Below are 23317 nucleotides of genomic sequence, written 5' to 3'. Positions count from 1 at the left end.
GTGCAATTGTGTAATGCACCGGTCAACGAGCTTGAAAGACAATTTGGACGCGCCGCATTACGATTGAAAAGTGCCGTCGTCCTCAACGATCATGGCCGCCGCCTTGTTGCCAATCATCATGCTTGGGGCGTGTGTGTGGCCGCTCACGATATCGGGCATCACGGAGGCGTCGGCAACTCTGAGGCCCTTCACGTTCCCTCGGACCCTGCGCACAAATGGCATTTGTGGTCATTCACAGTCCTAAACAAATTGCTTTTCGTTCACTCACATCCACCTCGGTATGACATGTCGGTAGCTTAAGTTCACTTTAGCAACTACAGCTGTTGTGTTTCTACGCGCTACGCTCCCAATGATTCGCGTGTCATGACTGCAGCGTACCGGTGAGTGCCGGTTATACTTGCCAAAACATTTGCGCGTGCTAACTTCTGAGAAAATGCGAGGCAATGAATGCGCTAAGATTGCGCTGAAATATGTCGCTTCTAGTACATGAGAGGCTGAAATTTGGAATGCGCGTTAGCGGAGATCCGTTTTTTATTTATAGCAGGATGGACAAGAGATTGGACATAGATACATCGCTAGACGGTTCTTGATTAATTTGCACTTGAGCCATCACAAAAATACCAGTTGGGGTATGTACTTTCGGTTGGTACATAACAAAGTGTACGGTGCCGGTTAGAATTCTCGATCTCGATCACTGAACCAGCACGGACGTGACGCGTCAAAAAGTCCGTGCCGCGCATAGAGTTTGAATGGTTATAGATAATAACAGGGGTTATATGTACTCTCTCCATTTTGCTGCCTAAAGTAACAAACTGTGTCATCGGGATGCGATCGCCCATTGAACCCGTGAGGTAGTACGGTGCTACGTATCGCTATTTGCTACATGGCCGCTAAAAGGGAAGGAACCGCTGAAATAAGCTGGGCATGCATAGCGAAGGCTACACAAACAACAAGCGAGTGACCAGTCGATACCCTCGTTGCTAGCCGGCGCTACATGTAAACTAGCGAAGCCAATTAGTGTCACTACATGTCAATTTGTGAAGTTTCCGCCGTCGTGGAAAATGTAGTGCTGTTATCAGCATTGAAGACAAAGGATGTCTTTGTGGCTGGCAACATCCTTCCTTTTCGCCTACCTGAGGCGCTCATCCAGGACTGCTTCAGGATGCGAGCCCATGGGCACCGTGCAGCACATGTGCCAGCCCGCGTGCGCAAGGTGCCGGAACATGCACTCGATGTATTCGGGGCTCCACCGCGGACCCACCTCAGCGCACGGGGGAAAGGTCACGTCCCAGGGCTTGGCGCCAATGCTCTTCATGGCGTCCGTGCTCAGCATCTTGTCGATAAAGATCTTCGTTCCTGCAAACGCGCACTTACTTTGCATGAACGCTGCCGTCGGCACCAATTGCGCGACCTTAGAGCTGTGTCCGACTTACTCCACAGCCAACGGAAACGTCGTGATCCTAACCCCCGTATTCAGAAATGCATCTTCACTTGAAGCCCATGTTTGACTTGATCTAAGTGAAGCCTGTCGTGAACGTCCCGAAGGAAACGCAAAAGAGTGTACGGGGCACGTTCGGGCCGGGCGTCATCTAGATAAAGTCAAGCATAGGCTTCAAGTTAAGACGCATTTGTGAATACGGGGGTAACGATCTTTCTGGCCCAGTATCTGTTCTTAGTGATGTTTAGCAAACTGCACGGGGAGTGGGAATATTAGCGTACTGAAGGCTTGTGCACCGCCTGCCCACTTTTACCTTTCCCTTTTAAAGAATTTGTATAGAAAGCAGCCTAGCAACCGATCGTAGCGCAGTTACACAGCCTTCAGCTGTGCTTTGCTGTTGGCGAAATTAAATAGTTTCGCAGGAGGAGCTGTATGTTTCTTCAACGACAGTCTCGCATGTTTCCGCTTTTTACCCTGCCGCAGAACGAGAGGAAAAGATGTCCTGAAAAATGGAGTGCAAAAGCAAGTGGCCTTCCAAGCGTTGAAAATGATGAAGATGCATTTGATGACAGAAGAAGAAGACAAGTGGGGGTTTGATCGAACATGCTTGCACAATTTGTGGTATGATTGCCCTTTGAACACTTGGTCGAAGAGCGCTGTTCAGGGCGAGTAACTTCATGCTGGGACAATCACCAGCGACTGCATTCTCCAGGAGTGGCTTATGGCGTCAGCAGAAAAACACAGAGGGACAGATATTTTATTTCATGGCCACTATAGAGTGGTGGAAGGGATATTCTACGATGAATCATATCCATGTCATCAATCAGGTAATCGAGAAATCTGCGGAGTATAATCAACCTCTCTATATGGCTTTCATTGATTATGAAAAGGCATTTGATTCATTAGAGATGCCAACAGTCATAGAGGCATTGCCTAATCAAGGAGTACAGGAGGCATACGTGAATATCTTAGCAAATATCTACAAGGATTCCACAGCTACGTTGGTTCTCCACAAGAAAAGTAGAAAGTTACCTATCAAGAAAGGGGTCGGGCAAGGAGACACAATCTCTCCAATGCTATTCACTGCATGCTTAGAAGAAGTATTCAAGATCTTAGACTGGTAAGGATCAACGGCGAATATCTCGGTAACTTTCGGTTTGCAGATGCCATTGTCCTATTCAGCAACAATAGGGGTGAATTACAACGAATGATTGAGGACCTTAACCGAGAAAGTGTAAGAGTAGGGTTGAAGATTAATATGCAGAAGACAAAGATAATGTTCGATTGCTTGGCAACGGAACAAGGATTCAGAAAGGCCAGTCAGCCTCTAAAGTCTGTAAAGGAGTACGCTTATCTAGGTCAATTACTGACAGGGGACCCTGATCATAAGAAGGAAATTTACAGAAGAATAAAATTGGGTTGGAGTGCATACGGCACAGATTGCCAAATCCTGACTGGGAGCTTACCATTGTCGTTGAAAATAAAACTGTACAATCATTGCATTCTACCGGTGCTAACATATGGGGCAGAAACTTGGAGGTTAACAAAGAAGCTCGAGAACAAGTTAAGGACCACACAAAGAGCGATGAAACGAAAAATGTTAGGCTTAATGTTAAGAGACAGGAAGAGAGCGGTGCGGATCAGAGAACAAACAGGGATAACCTATATTCTAGTTGACATTAAGCGGAAAAAATGGAGCTGGGCAGGCCATGTAATGCGTAAGATGGATAACCGATGGACCATTAGAGTTACAGAATGGATACCAAGAGAAGGGAAGCGCAGTCGAGGACAGCAGAAAACTAGGTGGGATGATGAAGTTAGGAAATTTGCAGGCGCAAGTTGGAATCAGCTAGCGCAAGACAGGGGTAATTGGAGATCACCGGCCTTCATCCTGCAGTGTCGACCTAAATATAGGCTGCTGCTGTTGCTGCTCCTGATGATGATGATGATGATAGAGTGGAGCACGTATACTTGAAGATAGCTTGAAGATGCATTGATCCTGCAGTGCACATAAATAGTCTCATGATGATGACACAGCACTAAATGAGTGAAAACCACGGGAACATGGGCTTGCTTAGTATGTGTCGGCTTGCCTTCATGTGGTAATCACAGATACATGCCTTGAACAGCCGCCCTAACATCGTCGGGGTGTTCGAGGATACTTGGGTCAATGTCTGGGTGGTCGTTTGGATCCGTGGACCGCAGTCGAAGTGTACCCCTGGACTTTGGCCTGTTGAGAAGCACTACACCGAGGAAGCCAGGCTGGCCGTTTCGGGGCCCGAGAAAGCTGTCGTAAGCCTGCGATTGAAGAGCCTTTCAGATGTTGGCATCAAGGTTGCGCCTTCTACTTATACAGTTTTATCACGTTGTCGCACACTTTCCGAAGTGTGAGAAGTGGTGTTGTTCCACGTTGCGGAGTGGACATGAGGAGGTACGGAAAATAAGAAAGAAGGGAGAGTGTCCGTGCGCACAGCGCCACAGGGGAACCTTGACTGCCATAATCACGGGTTATCGTGTAGTCCAGTTTCCTTATAAAAACGTTTAGCGGCCTTCTGCGTAGAGAAATAATTTGACTGAGGCGCTCTCAGGGCATACCTGCGCCACCAATCTATAAGTTACGTGTAATCGCGATCTGATATCCTGGAAGGTGTGGAGTGGCTTGTCGCACAAGACTTATAGCTGCGCGTGCACTAGAGCACCTGCGTAAAATGCGGATCATGACTGTGGAATATGACGGCATTGAAACGAGCACTTCGAGACATTGTGATATAGTTCTAGAATCAACTGATTTTGAAATGTCCTTCTTTCTCCAGTGCTTGATCTCAGGAAGGTAATTTACTTTTGGAACCGAGCAACGTCAATCAGATGGGTTCGTCGGGCCAAGAAGACGAGCTAAATGTTGTAGCAGAACGAAGTATATCTTCTTTCGGGAAAAAAGACATAAAAACAAGTACGAAGACGAACTGTCCGGTCGTTTCCTTACATGTTTTCGTTTCTTTTCCAAAGCAAGAAGTATGAATCAACTAGCCCAGCAACAAATAGGAAGTACATCTTGTAGCTCTATAACAGTAGTAACGATGTCCGCAAATCATGCAACAAATGTGTGACTTGTATTGCGGCAGTCTCCATAGCAGGGCTCTCCTGGAAAGCACAGATGCCTCGTTCTTTCTCTGCGGACAGCGGAGGCTGATACATAGTATGCGATGCACCATAAGGTGTAGCTTTTGTTACGCCGCTCAGAGAGCCCCAACGCTGCTAGCTGGATATTTATGGCACTCTAGTTGGACTCACCTCTGGCAGTAAGCCTAGGTTCAGAAGCGATGTCCTGAGCAGCTCTGTAGCCGGTGGGTTCGAATTGGCAGCTATCTCGATGTCGGGGATGCCAGTATCAGCCGCATAATTGGTCTTCAGAAACTGTAGAACCTCGGTTTGTGGCATCGATATCGGCCCTGGTACGAGCATATAAAAATGTTCGTATTGTAGTTTCTCTCGGTCCACAATAATGCATGCCATAGAGAACTAAACCATTTTATCCATCCCTTGCACTGTTAAGCCAACAGACGATGCATCCTCACCGGATCTGTTGGTGGCATATTGCGTAATGTCATCTAGGGTAGAAGGCTGGATGCCGGCGGCCACATCGGTGCTTACGGGCACGGCCAGCTCCATAGTCACGTGTTCCTGCAGAGTGCGTCCTACAGGAAGGTCGGCCACCACAGGAATCTGCTGAGAAATTTATGTAGCAGTAGTCGATGTGACAATGATGCATTCTATTGTTGATGTATTTAATACGTTTGCTTTTGATTCAAAAGCACTATCGAGGCTCTGGCTCTAGTCCTATATAAAAAAGTTAAGTAGGATCTCCTCAGATAGTTACCTAATGATGCATAAGAATTTAGTATTACCTACGTGGTGTTGACTGCTCACACTCAACACTGCTGGTAATCCTAGCACTGCTGAGTGGCTGCGGTCGTCTTGGCGCCACTACGGTAAATGCGACAACGCTGCGGCGACACGAACTGCTGCGGAAGGCGACGCAACGTGAACTGATTAAGCCAGCTAATTACTGCAGGTGGCAGCGCCAGGTGCGCTGATGACGTTCCCATTCGAAGCCACTGCTGCTCCATAGTTCTCGCTTACTAAAGGTGTGCCTAGTGCGTGCCTGCTTGCCCATGTCACAGAGATGCGCTCGTGCCACTGCTGGCGCGTTCGTCGTCTTCTTCCACAGCTGGCGAAAACATTGCTGCTGGCTCTACCTCGAAAGCGATCATCTTACGCGAAGGACGGACGCTTACACACTTAAAAAAATGCAGCTCGAGCGCACATGTTGGAATTTCTCTGAAGCGATGCTTTAGGGAAGTGGCTAATTAAATGATTTACAATTAATTGCGATGCGTATAATTTTGTTTGGTTCCATGCTACGTAACTCCTAATCTCGTGGAATATAAATGTTTAACCACACCAAATGCGACAACTTTATTGTCATCCATTCTTTATGTTTAGGCACTACATCGATCACAAGCCAAAATACAAACTCCAAGCCAGGCGGATGCACATTGGGAGACGTATACGCAGCCATGTCACAAGGACGAATGCGATGTATGATGCTTGTCGAGGGAAGAATGGGGATAGCAGGTGTATGCGCAGAAAGGCACGACACGTATCTAGCAATATTTAGGGATTCTCTGCCTCTTGTGTCATAGTGGGACATACCCATTCCGAAGGATTGGCCAATCGGTATGCCCTTCGGTATGTGCCACTGGGCACATACCGAATGGCCTAATCTAACAAAATAAAGCAAACCAAAGAAAATACGTCAAATATAAACAACCATTCTATTAATAGATTGGTGGGCTAAAGAGACATCTGTGAGCAGACATTACATGTTCAGGTGTTATGTACGAATCTTAGTGGAACACGCCCATTGTGGAAGATTTACCAAGAACGAGAAGCTAAAAATTAAATTCTGAGGTGTTTACGTGCCAAAACCACGATCTCATTATGAGGCATGCCGTAGTGGGGGACTGCGGATTAATTTTGACCACCTAGGGGTCTTTAACGTGCACCCAATACACGGTAAACGGGCGTTTCTGCATTTCGCCCCCGCCGAAATGCGCCCGCCGCGGCCGGGATTCGATCCGGCGACCTCGTGCTCAGCAGCGCAACGCCGTAGCCATTAAGCAACCACGGCGGGTTGCAAAGAACGAGAGCACACGTCCGTCCGTCCGTCCTCTTACGCCTACCCACTTGCCAAAGTTGTTTACCAGCTTGGGCCACTATGTATGTGCTCGCGGTCGTGAGGCGGTCATAGTTATTCCGTTGCCTTCATTTCAGCTTCGTCATCAGACTCTCGTCCTACCGTAGTCGTCACGCCTCTACCGCCGACCAAATGGCCCATTTGTCCGATAGCATGGACCACTGCATATCTGCTAACGGTCATGATTCCACCGTAGTCATTGCGTGGTCGTCATTCCAGCTTCGTCATCCGGTTGTCGTCAGCTGTCGTTGTCGAGGCCGTCGCCGTCATACACTCGTCGTCGGCCCGTTCTCATCATGCCGTCCCCGTGACTCTGTCGTCTCGCAATATCATCCCCATTATTTTAGAATCGTCATCGCAATGTGGTCATGCAGTCCGTCGTCATGATACCACCGTCTTCGTTCCATCGACGTAATTTCTTCTTCGTCATTGCGTCGTCGTCAAACAGCCGTTGTTATGCCATCATGCTCGTGACCGACCTTGGCATGCGAGTGTCGTAGGAAAGTGGACCGATACTGGAAACAATGTATGCAGCATATAACCGAAGCAGCGGAAGTCCCAGAATAATCACTGCATGTTCTAAGTAAACGTGTCCTTGATTTATACGGTGTGTCACTACATTGACTGTGTGCTAGTGACATGATCGTCGACAGCCATCGGGAGATCTGTGCTCCCGGAATATTTCATGCTTTAAAAACTAAGGTTACTTTCATATAGTGCTTTCTCGAACGCCTTATAGAGGTGGAAGTTAAAAAAAAGAAAGACAAAAATCAGGGCTTAATATCTTATTCACACAACTAGCCGTAAAAAGCTGGTACACGCATTTTATAAAAAAAAAGGTTCATTTCTACGCTAAAGATAGAATAAAGGAAAACTGGGCATAAAAATATATATTTTCTTTCGTTTGTCTGGTTTCTCTCTTATGATATCGTTTTTCTTGTACTTATATACCGCACAATGAACCAAGAAAGCCCATTCGATAATCATGGCTTTATCGTTTCTGTTACTGTTATGTGCTTCCATCTTCAACGCTTTGAAGGTGCAGCGGAACTGCCGCTTCTAAAGGTGCATGGACGTTTCAAAGAAACATCCGCGCGCCCTTTGGCGAAGACTTGTACCACAGAAAAATAGCGATGTGCTGTGACTCCTACCTGTAGACGCTCGAGGTCCTCCCTGGGCCCTATTCCGGATAGCATCAACAGTTGAGCTGATCCTACCGTTCCTGCCGAAAGGATCACTTCCCGCGCCGCCGACACCCTCTGCGGCTGGCCGTACCTGGTCAGTGCCACGCCCACAGCACGCCTTCCTTCGATTATCACCTGTGGATTGAGAGACAGACAGAGAGAGAGAGAGAGATGAGAGGAATAGAGGTTAACCACCAATGCCCAAAAGTACAGTCTGTTACCTTGTACTCCAGGAAGGGTAAAAGATGATATGAAGAGGAAGGGAAAGAAGAATACAAGCAAGGGAGTGTAAATTGGAAGCGCAAATGAGAGATGACCCTCAACATTATCACAAGATATTCCGCCAACCGGGCAGTCGAGTGTAGTGAGCCTTCATACGCACGTACGCTCAGGAATTGAATAGGCGTATGAAAGCTTCTATAGTCGAGTGCCGCGTCTCATACCTTTTATTGGTGTTGTGGTTAACTGTGCACACACTGATTACATAGTGCGTTGGCTGGTGCGGGTAGGCGAGAAGAGGGCGGGGACTAGCTAGCTTACTTCTATATCTCTTGTATGAGGTGTTTCCATGACATAATGATAATTGTAATGTGCACATGCCAACATTAAGTTCGCGTTGAAATCATCATCATCGTCATCATCATCATCGTCATCATCATCAGCCTATATATTTATGTCCACTGCAGGACGAAGGCCTCTCCCGGCGATCTCCAATTACCCCTGTCTTGCGCTAGCTGATTCCAACTTGCGCCTGCAAATTTCCTAACTTCATCACCCCATCTGGGGCGTTGAAATCAATAGGTTTTAAAGGTAGGCTAGTCTAGCGGTGTAGTCGGTTCAACAATCTTGAAGACATTAAAGCGCTAAATATAGGAACGGGCACCAGATTAAGACAAGGCAAACGAACACAGTGCTGACTTCGGCAATTTTATTGAATTAGTGCAACAAAGAAAGGCGCGTGTACACGTGGAAACTCAAAATATCGATACGTAAAAGCTTTTAGTAATGTGAAGGCCGCGTTGCGTGTAATCTTTTACAGCTCGATGGGCAAAGTAAAAAAAAAAAAGAAATAGGCAGTTTTGAGCATTTGCGGGAATAAACAAAGACTTGGTGTGTCTGACGTATACTTGGAGTGGCGTCGAAGTTGGAGTTATTACTGCCCAATTGAATAGAATGTCGCGGAGCAAGAAAATAACACGTATGGACATACCACAGCTCGACTGCACCATCGAGGAAGAGCGCGACGTAGTGCGCTTATACGCGCAAGCGTATATGGCCCGCTGCCAGTGAAATCGGCGATGGGATGTTTGAAGCCGCGAAGGAAGCGAGCGCCGGAGGAAGAAGGTGCCTGGAGGTGGAGAAGAGAATCGCACGCCGGGAAAAGCACGAAGGAGCGCGCTGAGCATGCGGCAAAGGAACGCCACCTTGAAGTAAGTCTAGGTCGTGTTGAGCGAAGCGGGAAATGAGAAAAGAGGCGAAGTGTCGCGGAGGAGGAGAGTAGGTGGAGGCGCGCTGGGTTGACCTCCTCTGGCAGTTGCGACGGGTGCTGTCTGCGGAATGCATGTACCGGCCGGGTTCGTCTCGTGATAACATCGTCCCCTGCGCCGTATGCTGTATGTGCGAGTGAAAGCGTGCGACGGTGAGCCGACGAACGCGGATCAATCTCACTTGCGCAAGGGAGGAAAGCGGGGAGGGCGTTCTACTCCGGCGGTTACTGCGTATGACGCGACTGCGCGAGCCCTATCAGGAAAGCGATGTGCGAGGCGGACAGTCTAGGCGCACCGAGGGCCGATAGCTTCGTGTGCGCTATAGCACCCATACGCTTGCGCGTCAACCGCGTTTACAAAGTGAAACGTCACTGTAACTTTTTTTGTGGTCGGAAGATGTGAAACCGGGGGACATCCACCGTAGGTTGTTGGTTCTACCAACCTACAGCCCGGCTCTGGCGTTATCGAATTACCACATTGTCGGCCCTTCATAGGAAGCACTCGTCGGTTAAGGGCAGATGACGAGGTTCGGAAAGCGGTGCATATACGTGGCCTCGTCAGCAACCAAACACCTCCTTCACGGACGAAATAGAGGAGTTGATTGCACGACACCAAAAGCGCAATGCCGTCTAGGGTGCATATGTGGAACAGTGATATGCGCAGTTCTTCCTGTGCGGAATTAAAAATGCTATGTCGGACTCGCTTTTACTTTTTGATTTAACCTCGTATGTTCGAGTATACTGCCTCTGTTCCGTGTGCAATAAAACTTAGTGGTTCTCAGCGTGTCTTCCTGAATTACATTGTCCCGTGTTTTTAATTGTGCAAGTCTTTAATCACATGGTACCTCGACGTAGTTGAATATTTGGTATACTGCGCGAGAGAAAGAAAAGCAACGATAAAGAAGTTTTAGGGAAGATTTTCACATTGACGATTTACCCAGCAGGCCGCCCTGAGCATACACTTTGTAATGCGGTGGTACGCCAAAGGGACGCTAAAGAGAAACTCAATTTTTTCAGAGGGCAGCTCTTAGGTGCCCGCTCCTGCGGTGAGCGTCCGCGTTGGCGTCGTACCTCGTAACCGAACGAACGAGCACAGCGAAGGATGAGAGCGAACGCGGAGCGCACTGGGAGATGAAAGACGGCGATAACGAAGAGAGCGCGAGGTGGAAAGTAGAGGAAGAGGGTGCAGCGGAACCATGAGGTGGAAAGCGGAGGAGGAGGGTATGGCGAAAGCGTGAGAAGAAAACCGTCGTGCCGCGCAAGATGGACCCTGCGGCGACGATGGCTACGAGATGGCGCCAGAGTAGCGCGCGTCGTCTGTTGACCAAAGCGCTGCTTGAGTGGAGGTCTGTCTACGGCGGCTGCTATGAACCACGCCTACGCGTCACTCACGCGCTGCCTCTCGCGATCTCCCGATCAGCGAGGCATGCGCGCCACACTTCGCTTTGTTTGGAACGTGCCGCACGAGAAAGATTGTTCGCGCCGGCCAGTATATCGCGAAATGAAAACACGTATAGAGCTGCGCTCAAATTTCGCAATAGGGAGTCAGTCGTCGGTGAATATGGGATCGTCGGTGAATATTTGGACCGATAAATTATTCTTTCAACACTCTATGTTTGTTAACTTCGCGGTAATATGATTATTATAAAAAATGAAGGTAAAAGTATAATTTCTTAAATTTCACTCCAAAACCCCTGCGCCGGTAAACGTGAGTGTGACATCGCAAGTTTGAAAGCATTTTCTGGAATTTAAGACGCCGTGGTTCAGTAAAAGCTCTCTAAGCCTGGCTCTTCTAGGATGCAATGCAGTCCATGTTTACCGACAAACTATTAGCTAGGCCTGAGCATACGCCGTCAAAATCCGTGACGTCATGGCGAGCTGGTGCGGGAGATCGACGGCGGCGTCGCCAGCCGTCTGCCTTCGTTGTCACGTCTTTTTTGGCTTATACCGTGCCTCCTGTCAAGGTTAAGACTGACTTTTCTTTCTTTTGGTATTGTAGTACGGTAATTTACCAATACGGCTCAAATAATTGTTCTCCTTAGTATCCCTTAAACGGCGGTATGTGAATTTGGCTGTTCGCACCTACCTTCGTAACCTGGCTGAATGGTGCCACGTGCAGATTTTTGCGAGCGCCGACGACGGGCTGGATGAAGGCCTTGCTGGCGCTAACGCGCTCCCCGTCCGCCACGTTGATCTGCAGGCGCGAGCAGCCTGGGGTTGGAGAACCGCGACGTTGTTTTTGTTTTTATTACCGCGGATCTCTCAGGCAATCTTGCAAGGCAGAAGGGATAGCAGGAACTTGGGCAATCATAGACGAGTGGAAATAAAAATATTAGGGCAATGGCCCGCACACACAAGCACGCAGTTAACAGGAACACACAAAAGCAGCCAGAGTGAAGTTTTCGAGGAAAGAATATATAAATTCGTATTTCGTGACTGACAACTTTTTTTTTCTTCTTTTTTTCGGTGTGCTGCAAAGAGTGGAAAGTAGAAAGAAACTGTGGAAGTGCTTTTGGCGCGTGATCGTAGGCAGCGAAGCCGGTTCTACTCATTGCGAGTGTGATGATACAAGCAAGAAACGGAGAGAGTGAAAGCTGCAGGGAGGGCTCACTATAGACTGCGTCCACTCAACTACACGTGGTGAAGGGAATGGGGAAGTGAAAGATACAGACAAGTGGGCGCATTAGAGCGCAGCAATGACCTGATTGCGTGCGGCCGTTGTAGTCGACGTAAGGGTAACCAGACTGGTTGCAGGCCTCCAGCAGGAGCCGTCCCAGTCGCGTGCTGGTGTTAGCGTAATCTATCGGCACCTCGCCACCTGTGCCGTGGTACTCTGCCGGCACAATGAGAAAAAAAAATCAGACTTTGATAAATGCGTATCATAGACATATGGAGAAGTGCGTCGCTCTGCTAAGGATATCGATGTATACGTTCACTTCTAAATAGATGGGCTAGCTCCTAAGTTTGCATGGTACAGAAAAGCTGCTCACATTTTGAGTATTTGAGCAATTCTCAAGCCATTCGGTTACTCACTTAACCAGTTAATCAAATTGGGCAGCGTGAAGGTGCTGGCAAATAAAGGCAGCCACCTTTGTTGGACCTAATTCCTACAGCTTAAATGCCTCGCTTCCGCGAGCTCCGCCGAGTCATCGCCGTTGAGATGTAACGAGCGTCGTCGCGCTTACGTGACACCAAAAGCCGCAAGTGGACAGTTGAGGTAGTTGTCAAAATTCCACAATTGGAGCCCGTTCGAACAAGGACGCGAGACAGCGCTCACTCGTGCGGTTGTCCGTATGCGGCCTTTCATTGCTGATCTCTGTCAATAAAATGTATCTCTGTCTTCTTTGGGCTGGTTTCCATTGCCGACCGTGTATTGCTACACATTGGATAAAAAAAAAGAAAGCAACTCCGGCACTTTGTCATTCCAGCATCGCTGTTCCGAAGTCGTAAGGGGCCTATATACTCAGAGGTACTCACCGTCCGGTGTTTCCGCGCGATAATCCTCGATGTCCTTGAAGTGGGGCAACACCTCTTCGTACGCCCATCCCTTGGCTCCGTACTCTCGGGCCCAACGGTCGAAATCGTACGGGTGTCCTCGTACGTACATCAATAAGTTTATCGTGCTGGTGCCGCCGAGTACTTTGCCGCGGGGAAGGTAGAGTCGCTGCTCACGGAAGAAGTAAAAAAAAAAATACTAGAAGTTTTTGTGAAAAGAAGAGGGAACGAACGGTGGAGCGCCACGGGTGCAACTTAACCTGCAGTTTTCCACGCCCGTCAAAGCTTCGTTAACGTTGAACCGGAATCTGAATACTATATAAAAACTTCGAAGCGTCCACAAAACACGAGCCTTGATGGGTATATTGGGAGATATGTGCCTATACTTTGTTTCTCTTAGTCATGTGGTTCCCATTTAAGTATAGTTTAAATATTTTACAGAAACAAAAAGGCAGAACGATTGTCTCGCACTAAGAGTGCGTTGCCTCCGTTTCTTGGCCCGCCGTTTTCCACGTTGAGTGTGTTCTGTAGATAAATTAATTTATGCGAAAGGCTTCAGAATTCACTTTCACGTTACTCGGGTTTAATGAGTTTCTGGTGCAACGACACAAAAACACGATACACCACGGTGTACAAATAGACATAGGCATATTGGGCTCTGCATTACCTGTGTCATTTATAGAATCCATTTGACGTGCGGCCGAACGTACATTGGTCAGATAGGTCGCTATTGCTGGCTAAAGAGAGCCCGTCGCGTACGTCACTTTCGTCCGCTGGCGGTGTTCACTTGCCAGCTCAATGCAGCTCATTGTAGTCTTGCGGTTTCCGTCGAGAATTCAAGTACGCTGGAGTTTAGCGCGCTAAGGAAAAGAGGCAACAGGAGCTGAGGTGGCGGAAATACTCGAGTTGGCACTCTGTGTGCGTGCGATCTGTATGCTTCACAGAAAAAAGAAAGTCGTTTTTGTTAGCTGTAGATAAGGCTTATCGGGTGGGCACGATACAGGCGGTGTTCTTCCTTGAAAACTATTTTTTGCATGTTTTCCTTTTCTTGCTTTGTTTTGTCTTTTAATCCTTGCCATGTCGTATTTACCACTATGTTCCTTGATAACGTTGGGTGTGGTTATGGCTGACTTTGCGCATGCGCCATGGTCCACCTTGGTGGAGGGCTTTTAATTAATCCTTCATGCAAGTATGTGTGTGTCGTGTTCTCTTCTTTCAGTCCCGTCTGCACCGCGCTATTTTTAATTTTTTTTATGAATAGGCCCTTGCCTGGCAATCAATCGTTACGAGCACACGGAACATTCAACTTTATCCAGCTTAATGTAGCTCGTGTACCGAATTTCGACGTATTGCGTTTTAGAGAACTGCATGGGCCCGGTCTAGCCGAAAAGCCCGGTGTGGGCCGGGCCCGGGCCTGATGTCTCTGGGCCTGGGCTTGGCTCGGGCCCGTCCATGGATAAGCCGGACCTTAAAACACATGTCCGAGGTATATTTGCAAACTTGAAGTGACAAGTTCGAAAACTGGCGGTTAATTACCTTAGCAAATAAAATACAAAAAAGAGTCGCAATTTTTTTTTTTGATTCCTTCCTGTAAAAAGTTTTCGAAGTATTTTTATTTTATTTTTTGCTTCGTTGCAAGAAAAAAAACAACTTTGCTTTCGCGAAAGAAAAGGATATACCAAAAACGAACTTGATAGGGTCTGACTGTATCACTTTTTGCCATTGCACTATTTCATCGTCAAAGTATGTCGCGTGACACACTTTAGCATTTGATCGTAGTCAACTGGCTAGCATAGCAGCTGTGCGTATATAAAACGTAGTACTTTGTAGCGTGCTCCCCAATCTCGTACAGCTGCGCTCTGATATTGTGTTGCGTCGGCAGTCAAAGCATCTATTCCCTGCCGTAACTCTTGCATTAGCCGGTGATGTTTACAGACACGCACACATATACGTCCAAGATACACCGTTTAACTTGACGCTCTCTATAAAGCTCGCACCTGTGATGGCTAAAATACGTCTGCGCGTACTGTCGACACCGCTATAATAATGTAGTGGTAAACTTGAGTGGACTGCACTCATCGTGGTTTGCGGACCTGTCCCCGGAAAGAAAGCGCTGCGTTCTTCTGCGGTACGCTCCAGTAGGCCCAGTCGTCGTGCCCTCCGGTATTGGTGGATGCGGTAGCCGGAAGCTGTCGGCTAGCTGTCTCCAATCCTCCGGCTTCCAGGAGCAGCACCGTGACGTGGGGATCTGCTGAGAGCCGGTTTGCGATCACGCAGCCAGCGGATCCACCACCCACTGCGTTCAAAAGAGGAAGCGTTCTTCTCGTCATCCGTGAATCGGCAAATGACGGGTCAAATGGCTTTCTTTCGCGCTGCCGTGTTTCTAAACAGCGTTCATTAGCATGGTGACCGCTCTAGATGACGCCATACACCTAATTGCCAGGAAGAGTGAGTAACTTCTTTGAGCGTTTGCGCTTTCACTGGAGCAAGAAAAAAAAAAGCGACAATGCTCGTTTTCTGCTTGCTGTCGTATTATGCGCGGGCCTGCGTAAAACAATAACATTATCGGCTATTTCCGCTAGTGCTCAGCGCTACTAGTAGAAATTAGGTCTGTAATGCTAGAGTCTGGCTTCAAAAGTTTTGTATTTTGTGTATTTGGGGCACTTTGAGTTTTGGTATGTGGGCTGCAACGTAGGCGCATTGTGTGTTCTGTCCTCAATTTGAAGCACGAAGACAATATATGTCCGACGCATTAAGGAAACTAGATCGTCCTTTGAGTGAACGGACAGTACTAAGACACCTTTCGCGCCGATCGTTGGCTCAGAAGGCAGTGATGGCACTTTCGTGCTTTCTGAGAGCGTCTGGCTTTTGCGACTGCCTTGGCTCCGTGCAGTGCTCTCCATGCATGTCTTTCTCTTCTTTCTATTTCCCTTGTCCCTTCCCCCTGCTAACCGGACTCGTGAGTGATTGACAACCATGCATTCTTTTTTATCTCTCTCTCTCTCTGCCTGGGGTTCACACGGGTGGGTGCGCAGTCGTGTCTTGTAATGCGTTGCCAGTATAGCTCTGAATGGGGAAGAACTGTCTGCGTGTGTTCCAGGCATCTGCGGTGTCGTTTTCACTTAGCGCGTAATGTGGGCACTCAGATAGGGGAACATAACAGTGAAAATTAGAGGGTATAGTGTTTAAGTTTATACGTTCAGAGAAACACTAACTGCGAGTGTACTGCGATTTTCTCACATCAGGAAGCTGTCTGATATGAGGATCAGTCGTTTTCTTTTTTTTAATTTTGTCGCCCCACATTCGCTGCACGCTCGACGAAATTCTGCGTTATGTGCGAACTTTGGAAACAATTCGCGATGGCGAATTCATCGCTTCTTTTGAGCGGGAAGGGCAGCGTTAAAGCGTCCTAAGAGTCGTCCTCGCTGAGAAGTGCGCAGTGCTTTTGGCGCGTGATTATTGTAGCTTGTGAGCCAAATTTTTGTGATCAAGCAAATGAAGTTTGAAGTGAACATTTGGCCACCGAAACAACCCCCTGAGTTCTTGCTGTCCTTATCAGATTACATGACAACGAACGTTAACGAAACACTAATTATGGCTGGCGATTTTAATCTGCCATCAATCAATTGGGCTTGCAGCACTACGTTTCACTTGCTCGACAATACGTTACAAGATATAATGTTGACAAGGGACTTGGTTCAAGTTGTTCATGAAACCACCCGTGAATCTGAGGGGGGCGGCACAATACTAGACCTTATATTTGTCAGCAGAAGCATTACTGATTATGCTGTTCGTGTAGAGGCTGGTATATCGGACCATAAGTTAGTTCTTTTTTCTTGCACCCTAAATAACTGCGTGAAAACTCGGCCAAAGAGCAAACCTGTCAAAAACTTTAATCAGGCGAATGATGACACTATTCTCGACGAGCTGTGGGAACTAGCAGATAATTTGCGCGACCATGATGGTATTACTTTGTGGAATATGTTTAAAGCAACTGTTCAAAAGTGCATTGAAAATTTTGTTCCTACGAGGCGTATTAAGTCAGATCGCCACAACCCCTGGGTTGATAGAAACATTATTCATTTGAACCGCAAGCTTAAACGAGCAAAGAAAAAAAAGGTCGCCAATAATGAATCGCTGCGTAAACTTCGAGAAGAATTACACCGTGTGCTGTCTTGCGCAAAAAACAAATATTTTGAGGTTACTTTGCCTAGTTTTATTAAAACAAATCCTCAAAAGTTCTGGCGTTTTCTCGGCACTAAATCTAAACAAATAGACAAAATAAAAGAAGCGGATGTGCTTATAACGGAACCTAGTGGCGTAGCTGACGTGTTGAATGAATACTTCCATTCTGTATTCTCTCCAGCCGAAAGCGGTGTCCAGTCCTTTGGGCCATCAGATTTTGATGATAACTTTATATCTGTAGAAGGTATCTTTTCTCTCTTACTGAACCTTAAAGAAAGATCTTCAGGCGGCCCAGACAACATTCCCAATGCTTTTTTGCGCCGGTATGCCGAGCCTGTGTCATACATTCTCACTGCGATTTTTCGTTCCTGTTTGAAGCTAGCTATCATTCCAGATGATTGGCGTATCGCCCGGGTAGTGGCAGTTCACAAAAAAGGAGACCGCTTAAAAAAAGAAAATTACCGCCCGATATCTCTGACGTCTTCCTGCTGCAAAATACTTGAACACATACTCGTACATTTTATAACCGAATTTCTTGAACATAATAAGCTGCTATCTGATCACCAACATGGATTTCGTAAAAACCTTTCAACAATCACACAGCTTACTACCACTATTCACGAGGTCGCTTTAACCCTCGATTTGGCCGGTCAGATTGATTTAATCTTTTTGGATTTTAGCAAGGCCTTTGACCGTGTATCCCACAGTAAACTTCTAATCAAACTTCAAAAATTTGGCCTACCATCTTTTATTATAAATTGGATAAAACAGTACTTATCCAACCGAACTCAGTTTGTTGATGTTGATGGATACTCATCCACGCGCTTGCCAGTTACGTCTGGTGTGCCTCAGGGAAGCGTCTTGGGACCAATTCTTTTTCTCATGTATGTGAACGATATAACCGCAGCTGTGTGTCCTGATGTGCAAATTAGGCTCTTTGCCGATGATTGTTTGATTTTCAAAAAGGTAACATGGCAAAATGACCAAATTTCTTTAAACTCTAGTCTAGCGAAAATCCACGAATGGTGCACAACATGGTCAATGTCCCTGAATTCCGAGAAAACTGTACTGCTACGCGTAAGCAATAAAAGACAACCTTTCTTATACACGTATAAAATTAGTACTGGCACCGTCGCAGAAGCCACAGAGTACAAATATTTGGGATTGACGATCTCCAACAAACTCACATGGTCCTCCCACATCGAAAACATCTGTACAGCAGCTACTCGCAAACTTGGCCTACTTAGGCACAGACTGAAAAACGCGCCCCCCGATGCAAAGCTTCTCGCCTACAAAACTTACGTTTTGCCTAAAGTTGAATACGCGAGCGTAATTTGGGATCTCCACTACAAAAAAGATAAGCAAAGGCTTGAGATGGTACAGAGGCGAGCAGTACGCTTCATATTTAACAAATATAAGAGAACAGGTTCACCATCATCTTTAATGCTGGCAAATAAGATTCCAAACTTAGAGCAGCGCAGGAAAATATCAAGACTTAAATTTTTATTCTTGCTTTATCACAACAGACTTAATGTGAATGCGCGTGCATTTATTCAGCCATTTTTGTCACGTACATCGAGAAATCGGCATTCACATAATCTACTTTCTTATCAAACGCGCACTAATCTTTTTAAGTACTCTTTTTTCCCACGAACCATTTCTGATTGGAATTCGCTGCCTGAAAATATTGTTTCTTTAGAATCAGCAAGTGCATTTGAAAGTGCGCTACTTACTGATTTAGAAATGCAGTAAACTACTGAATGTTCATGTGACTTTTTTTTTCGCTTTCACTTTTGCATTTCGTCGTTTTTTTCACTACGTGCTTTATTGATGCAGTGTTACTTCATAATTTGCAAATACTGTATTTCGGCACCCGACGTATTCCGGGAAGAGTTCTTTTTTATTGCGATAGCAATTATATGGACACTCAAAAGCAGATTTCTGCCGTCGGCGTCGCCGTCGCCGTCGCCGTGAGGTTCCGTATGACGTCATTTGGAGAAGAAATCGTCGCCGATGATAAGTGGTTCTTGAGGGAAAGGGAAAGGTCGCCGCGCGCCGAACGCTGTATGTGCGAGTGAAAGGGCGCGAGGGGCGCGTCTTTCACGGGGAGTGAACGCACGGCGGAGAACAAACGCGCGTTCGGCGCCGTGCTCGCTTAAGGGCTGCAGAAGTAGGCGTCTCTGTTCTCCTTCACAATCACCATGTATGTAGAGCAAACGCGCCTTCTTCCAACGAGCGAGAGGCCGTGGGGGAGGGGGAGGGAAGGGAGGCGACGTTTAGCTGCGGCACGCAGTGCCTATTTATATCAGAGGCTCCGGCAACAGTCACCAACGCCGCACGCATTTTGAGCGAACGCGGGCAAAACGCCGATGGCGTCGACAACAGTTCTGCGTGTTGTTGCTACCAAAGCCGCTCACCTTACTTCGTATGACATTGCTGTGTTGCTATCGCATTCATTGCTTCGCCCTTAGGGCGAAACTGTGACATTTTTTTGTTTACTTTTATACTTCTTATAGTATGCGTCACTTACTATGAACTGTGTTATTTTGTTATCTTGACAGGCTGCGCTGTTCTACTTCTAGATATGCGTAAGATTGCTTTGTTTCCATTTTCTGTGAGCTTGAGTGCCTTACGGCTCCATTTGTGCTTGTAAATTTGAAACTGTATATTTTCCCACCTGCATGGTCCTTCGTGACCGCAGTATACTGTAAATAAAAAAATAAATAAAGCTTATGTAAACGTTAAAGTCTTGCATTTTTATGCCTCCGTAGGTTTTTCGTGGTATTACTGGAGTTTGTCGCTGATTGATAGCAATTTTTGGAAGCTGATCATATACGTGCTTCCTTCCGATAGACCGGTCTGTGTTTCGCGGAAAATTCTTTCTTTCTATGTCCCTCCGCTTAGCTTAATGCGACGCACCGTTTTTTCTACCTTCCATACGGGTAATGGTGTGCAGTTGAACCCACAGCTGAAACTGGTGTGATTGATCGAGTCATTGAATATAGCTTACGCACTGCTCTGAAACATCGTATCTATTTCGCTGCGTACCTGGAGTGCTAAACACTGTCGTAGTCACAATGTTGTCGGACAAAGAATTCATGGTAAAACTGAACAGCATTCAAGACACTAAGTTGGGCTAGTTGATTACGAGTATTACGAAACATGGTTACGAGTAATACGAAACAGACGGGACACAGCGAAATACAAACGCCGACATATACAGGATCGGCGTTTGTCCTGTGTCCCGTCTAAAATTGTGCCGTAAAACCATGTTTCATAATGCTGAACAGTCTCGGCTTGTGTACTGTGATACGTTGATCATAAATACATTTGGAGGCTCCGCTCCGGGCAATTTGTCCGGATTGCTCAAAAACAGATCTTTGCTCTCCATCTCTCGGGTACAGCATGGCTAGTAGGGCTTGCCTTGTGGTCATCACTGGTACAAGGGTCGGTCGCTTTAAGCTGCGGCTTTCAAACATTGAGCCGCCGTAGGCCCCTTGACCCTCTCAGATGTCGTTCGTGAGCTTCCGTTACCGGTATGTTTCATTTGCACAAAAGAGACGTAAAATTACAGCCATGACACCCTAAATTACGCTAAATGAGAAGCTGTTAAGATGAAGACTTCATGCGTCAAGTGTCCCCAGTTTCTACTGTCAGAGGTTTTCCCGAATGTTCCAACGTTTACGCTTTAGGATGAAGGACGACGGTGCTGACGCCAGGTGAAACTAAAGTTAGTCGAAGTCGTAAGTATGATTAGACATCGCTTAGTTTTAATGCGATGAGCATTCTTTGCCTACTTAAGCCGTTTTAAGCCGTCCGTCCTAGGTCCAACATAGCTACCAGCTTGGGCCACTGGGTATGTATGTACTCGTGGTCGGGATGCCGCCGTGATTGCTCTGTCGTCTTCATTCCAGCTTCGTGATCTGACAATCGCCATGCCGTCGTTGTCACGCCTCATAAATTATGCCGGAGTCCTCCACTACGGCGCGCCTCATAATCAGATCGTCGTTCTGGCACGTAAAACCCCATATATATATTTTTCGTTGTACCGCCTTTGTCGTTCCATCGATGTCCTTTCATCTTCGTAACTGCGTTGGAGTCCTACATTCGTCGTCATACCCCTATGCTCATGAGCGACGTTGGCAAGCGAGTGTCATAGCAAAGTGGGGCGATATCGGAGTGGGTCGCACAAGCAAAATCAACGAATGCATCAGAATGACCGCTACAGATGTTCAATAAACGTGACTTTAGGAATACGGTGTCGCTACGTTGCTCGAATGGCAATCGCATTACCGCCCACAGTCCACCGTCAGACTTTCTTTTCTGATTTGCTCGATATCGTTGTGGGTAACAGGAATTCGGACATGTGATGGGTGGTTCCGAAAGCCTTGATATCTAGATCGCGGAACTTCTAGCTCTTTAAACAGACCGTGTTCGGCGACGTTGTGCCTCTAAAGCGGTACGTGTGGGTTTCTTCAAGCTTTCACGACTACTCCTTCGAAGTACACCTACCGTCCTTGAAAAGACACTGTTATACTTTTTTTTTGCGCCGTCTTGTAATAATGCTGCTCGGTCTCTTACCGATGACGTAGTCGTACTGCTCTCGCAGCTGCCCCAGCTCGTAGTCCCGCAGTACGGGCAAGTCGGTGAATGGCACATGAACCACCAAGTTGACGAGAGCCAAGAGCAGGCCCACCGCGTTCTGTGGCGGAGCGCCGCGACCCCATAGGGCGCAGGAGATGGCATCCAAGTCGCCGCTCATGTTCTCGACGTGCTTATTTGAGGGAAAAAAATGTCCTGGATGGTTTGTAAGGCAACCGGCGCACTAGCTTTCGGCATCGCTAATGCTTTGCCATTCGCGGAGAAGATAAAGGGAGAGGAGAAGGGGAAGGTAGCAGATGGTGAGGTCATTGCACTGGAAGCCTGGCTTGTGCTGGTGCTGTGCAGCTGTTCCGTGCTTTCACCCAAATTAGTAGAGTTCAAATCAAACTCAAGGTGAAACGCTGCAGGTGCGCTGGTTGCCCCACTTGACTCGGCAAAGCCATGCCCCCCCCCCCCCCCCGCCCCCCCCAAATATAAATAATAAATAAATAAATAAATAAATAAATAAATAAATAAATAAATAAATAATAAATAAATAAATAAATAAATAAATAAATAAATAAATAAATAAATAAACACGAGCAAATACGGAAAGAGGGCTGGTTTATTTACACGAAGGAAGAGAGGCTGGCTAGAGCTAGGCTCTACCTTGTCTGAATGGAACCTAGTATAACCGCTCACAGATTCACAGAAATGGCTCTGGCGTAGCTCCCAGCACTATCGGCGCTGTGGTCGTTCCTTGAATACGTACATTCATTTAATTCAAAGTCTTACGGCTTCAAAGGGATCGTAATGCGCGGCTCTTCGATGTGGTGTCTATCACGTTATTCAACAGTCACCCAATTGATGGGCTGTATCGTCTAACTGAAAAACAGCCTTATATATATATATATATATATATATATATATATATATATATATATATATATATATATATATATGTCAAGTATAGACGTCACGTGCAGCTGGCAACAGAAATTAAACTCATCGCCCCGCTCAAGGAAATAAACGCATCATGTTTCAGTCGTCGACGGCGCACTTCGGCATCATCGGCAAACGGCGCACTTCGGCATCATTGACAACGATGGTACCGATAAGTCTGCGTACTCCACTCACGAAGACCAACGTGTGCCCATCCCCCTGAGAAGAACCAGTTATCCCACTTGCTCACGTCTCACCAAGCAAGGACAGAGGGGTTATTACGTTTTATTGACACTCGATTACCCTCACAAACGTTTTTTTTTTTCGACTTTGGCTGCCACATGGGACTACACATTTGTAAGTTGTTGCTGAGAGTCGCCTTCCCCAACAAGCTACTCATTCCTGATTGCAGCGAATGGTAGTGCCGCTTACACGCCTCTTGCGGTTATGATGAATTCTGTCGTACACAACTTGCTTCAATGTCTTCCCTGCGGTGAGCAGAGCGCCTACCTCTGCGATACTCTTGGTCGCTTGGATGGTAGACTTGTACGCAGAAAACGAATAGGGCGGTGATTCACTGCCTGTGATGTCAAGGCTAACATGCGCGAATGGCGCATGCACTTTCCTCCCTTCTTACTTAGTGTACTTTCCACCCTTATCCAGTGTAAAGTAGTCAACCGGGCATACCTCTGATTAACCCTTTTGTCGTTCGTTTAGCGCTCCTGATTCGCAGCTCGTTAGACAGAACC

At 47.0% G+C, this 23317-nt stretch overlaps 1 protein-coding gene across 1 annotated transcript; it reads right to left on the bottom strand.

Annotated features, from left to right (window-relative positions):
* On the bottom strand, positions 1-21807 carry LOC119440469 (oxygen-dependent choline dehydrogenase). Its single transcript, XM_049662933.1, has 11 exons — positions 21627-21807; positions 14993-15156; positions 12843-13029; positions 12067-12198; positions 7847-8106; positions 4997-5161; positions 4730-4957; positions 3549-3736; positions 1912-1940; positions 1134-1356; positions 1-205 (listed from the first exon to the last, which is right to left on the bottom strand). Exons 1-11 carry the CDS (start codon positions 21805-21807, stop codon positions 58-60), a joined length of 1905 nt encoding a protein of 634 aa, XP_049518890.1. The 3' UTR covers positions 1-57.
* Positions 21808-23317: the final 1510 nt, after the last annotated feature.

The sequence above is a fragment of the Dermacentor silvarum genome, chromosome 2 (assembly GCF_013339745.2).
Source record: "Dermacentor silvarum isolate Dsil-2018 chromosome 2, BIME_Dsil_1.4, whole genome shotgun sequence".
In the NCBI taxonomy this organism is placed as follows: domain Eukaryota; kingdom Metazoa; phylum Arthropoda; class Arachnida; order Ixodida; family Ixodidae; genus Dermacentor; species Dermacentor silvarum.
Note: the sequence above shows the minus strand (reverse complement) of the source record. Positions and strands in the feature narration are given on the sequence as shown.

Excerpts from the sequence above, each read along its gene's own strand:
- LOC119440469 (XM_049662933.1), bottom strand. The coding sequence starts at position 21,807 with ATGAGCGGCGACTTGGATGCCATCTCCTGCGCCCTATGGGGTCGCGGC. Across the intron at positions 1,941-3,548 it reads GCTGTTCAAGGCATGTATCT|GACATCTTTTCCTCTCGTTC; the intron begins GTGATTACCACA and ends TCCATTTTTCAG. Across the intron at positions 1,357-1,911 it reads TCCTCTCGTTCTGCGGCAGG|GAACGAAGATCTTTATCGAC; the intron begins GTAAAAAGCGGA and ends GCGCGTTTGCAG.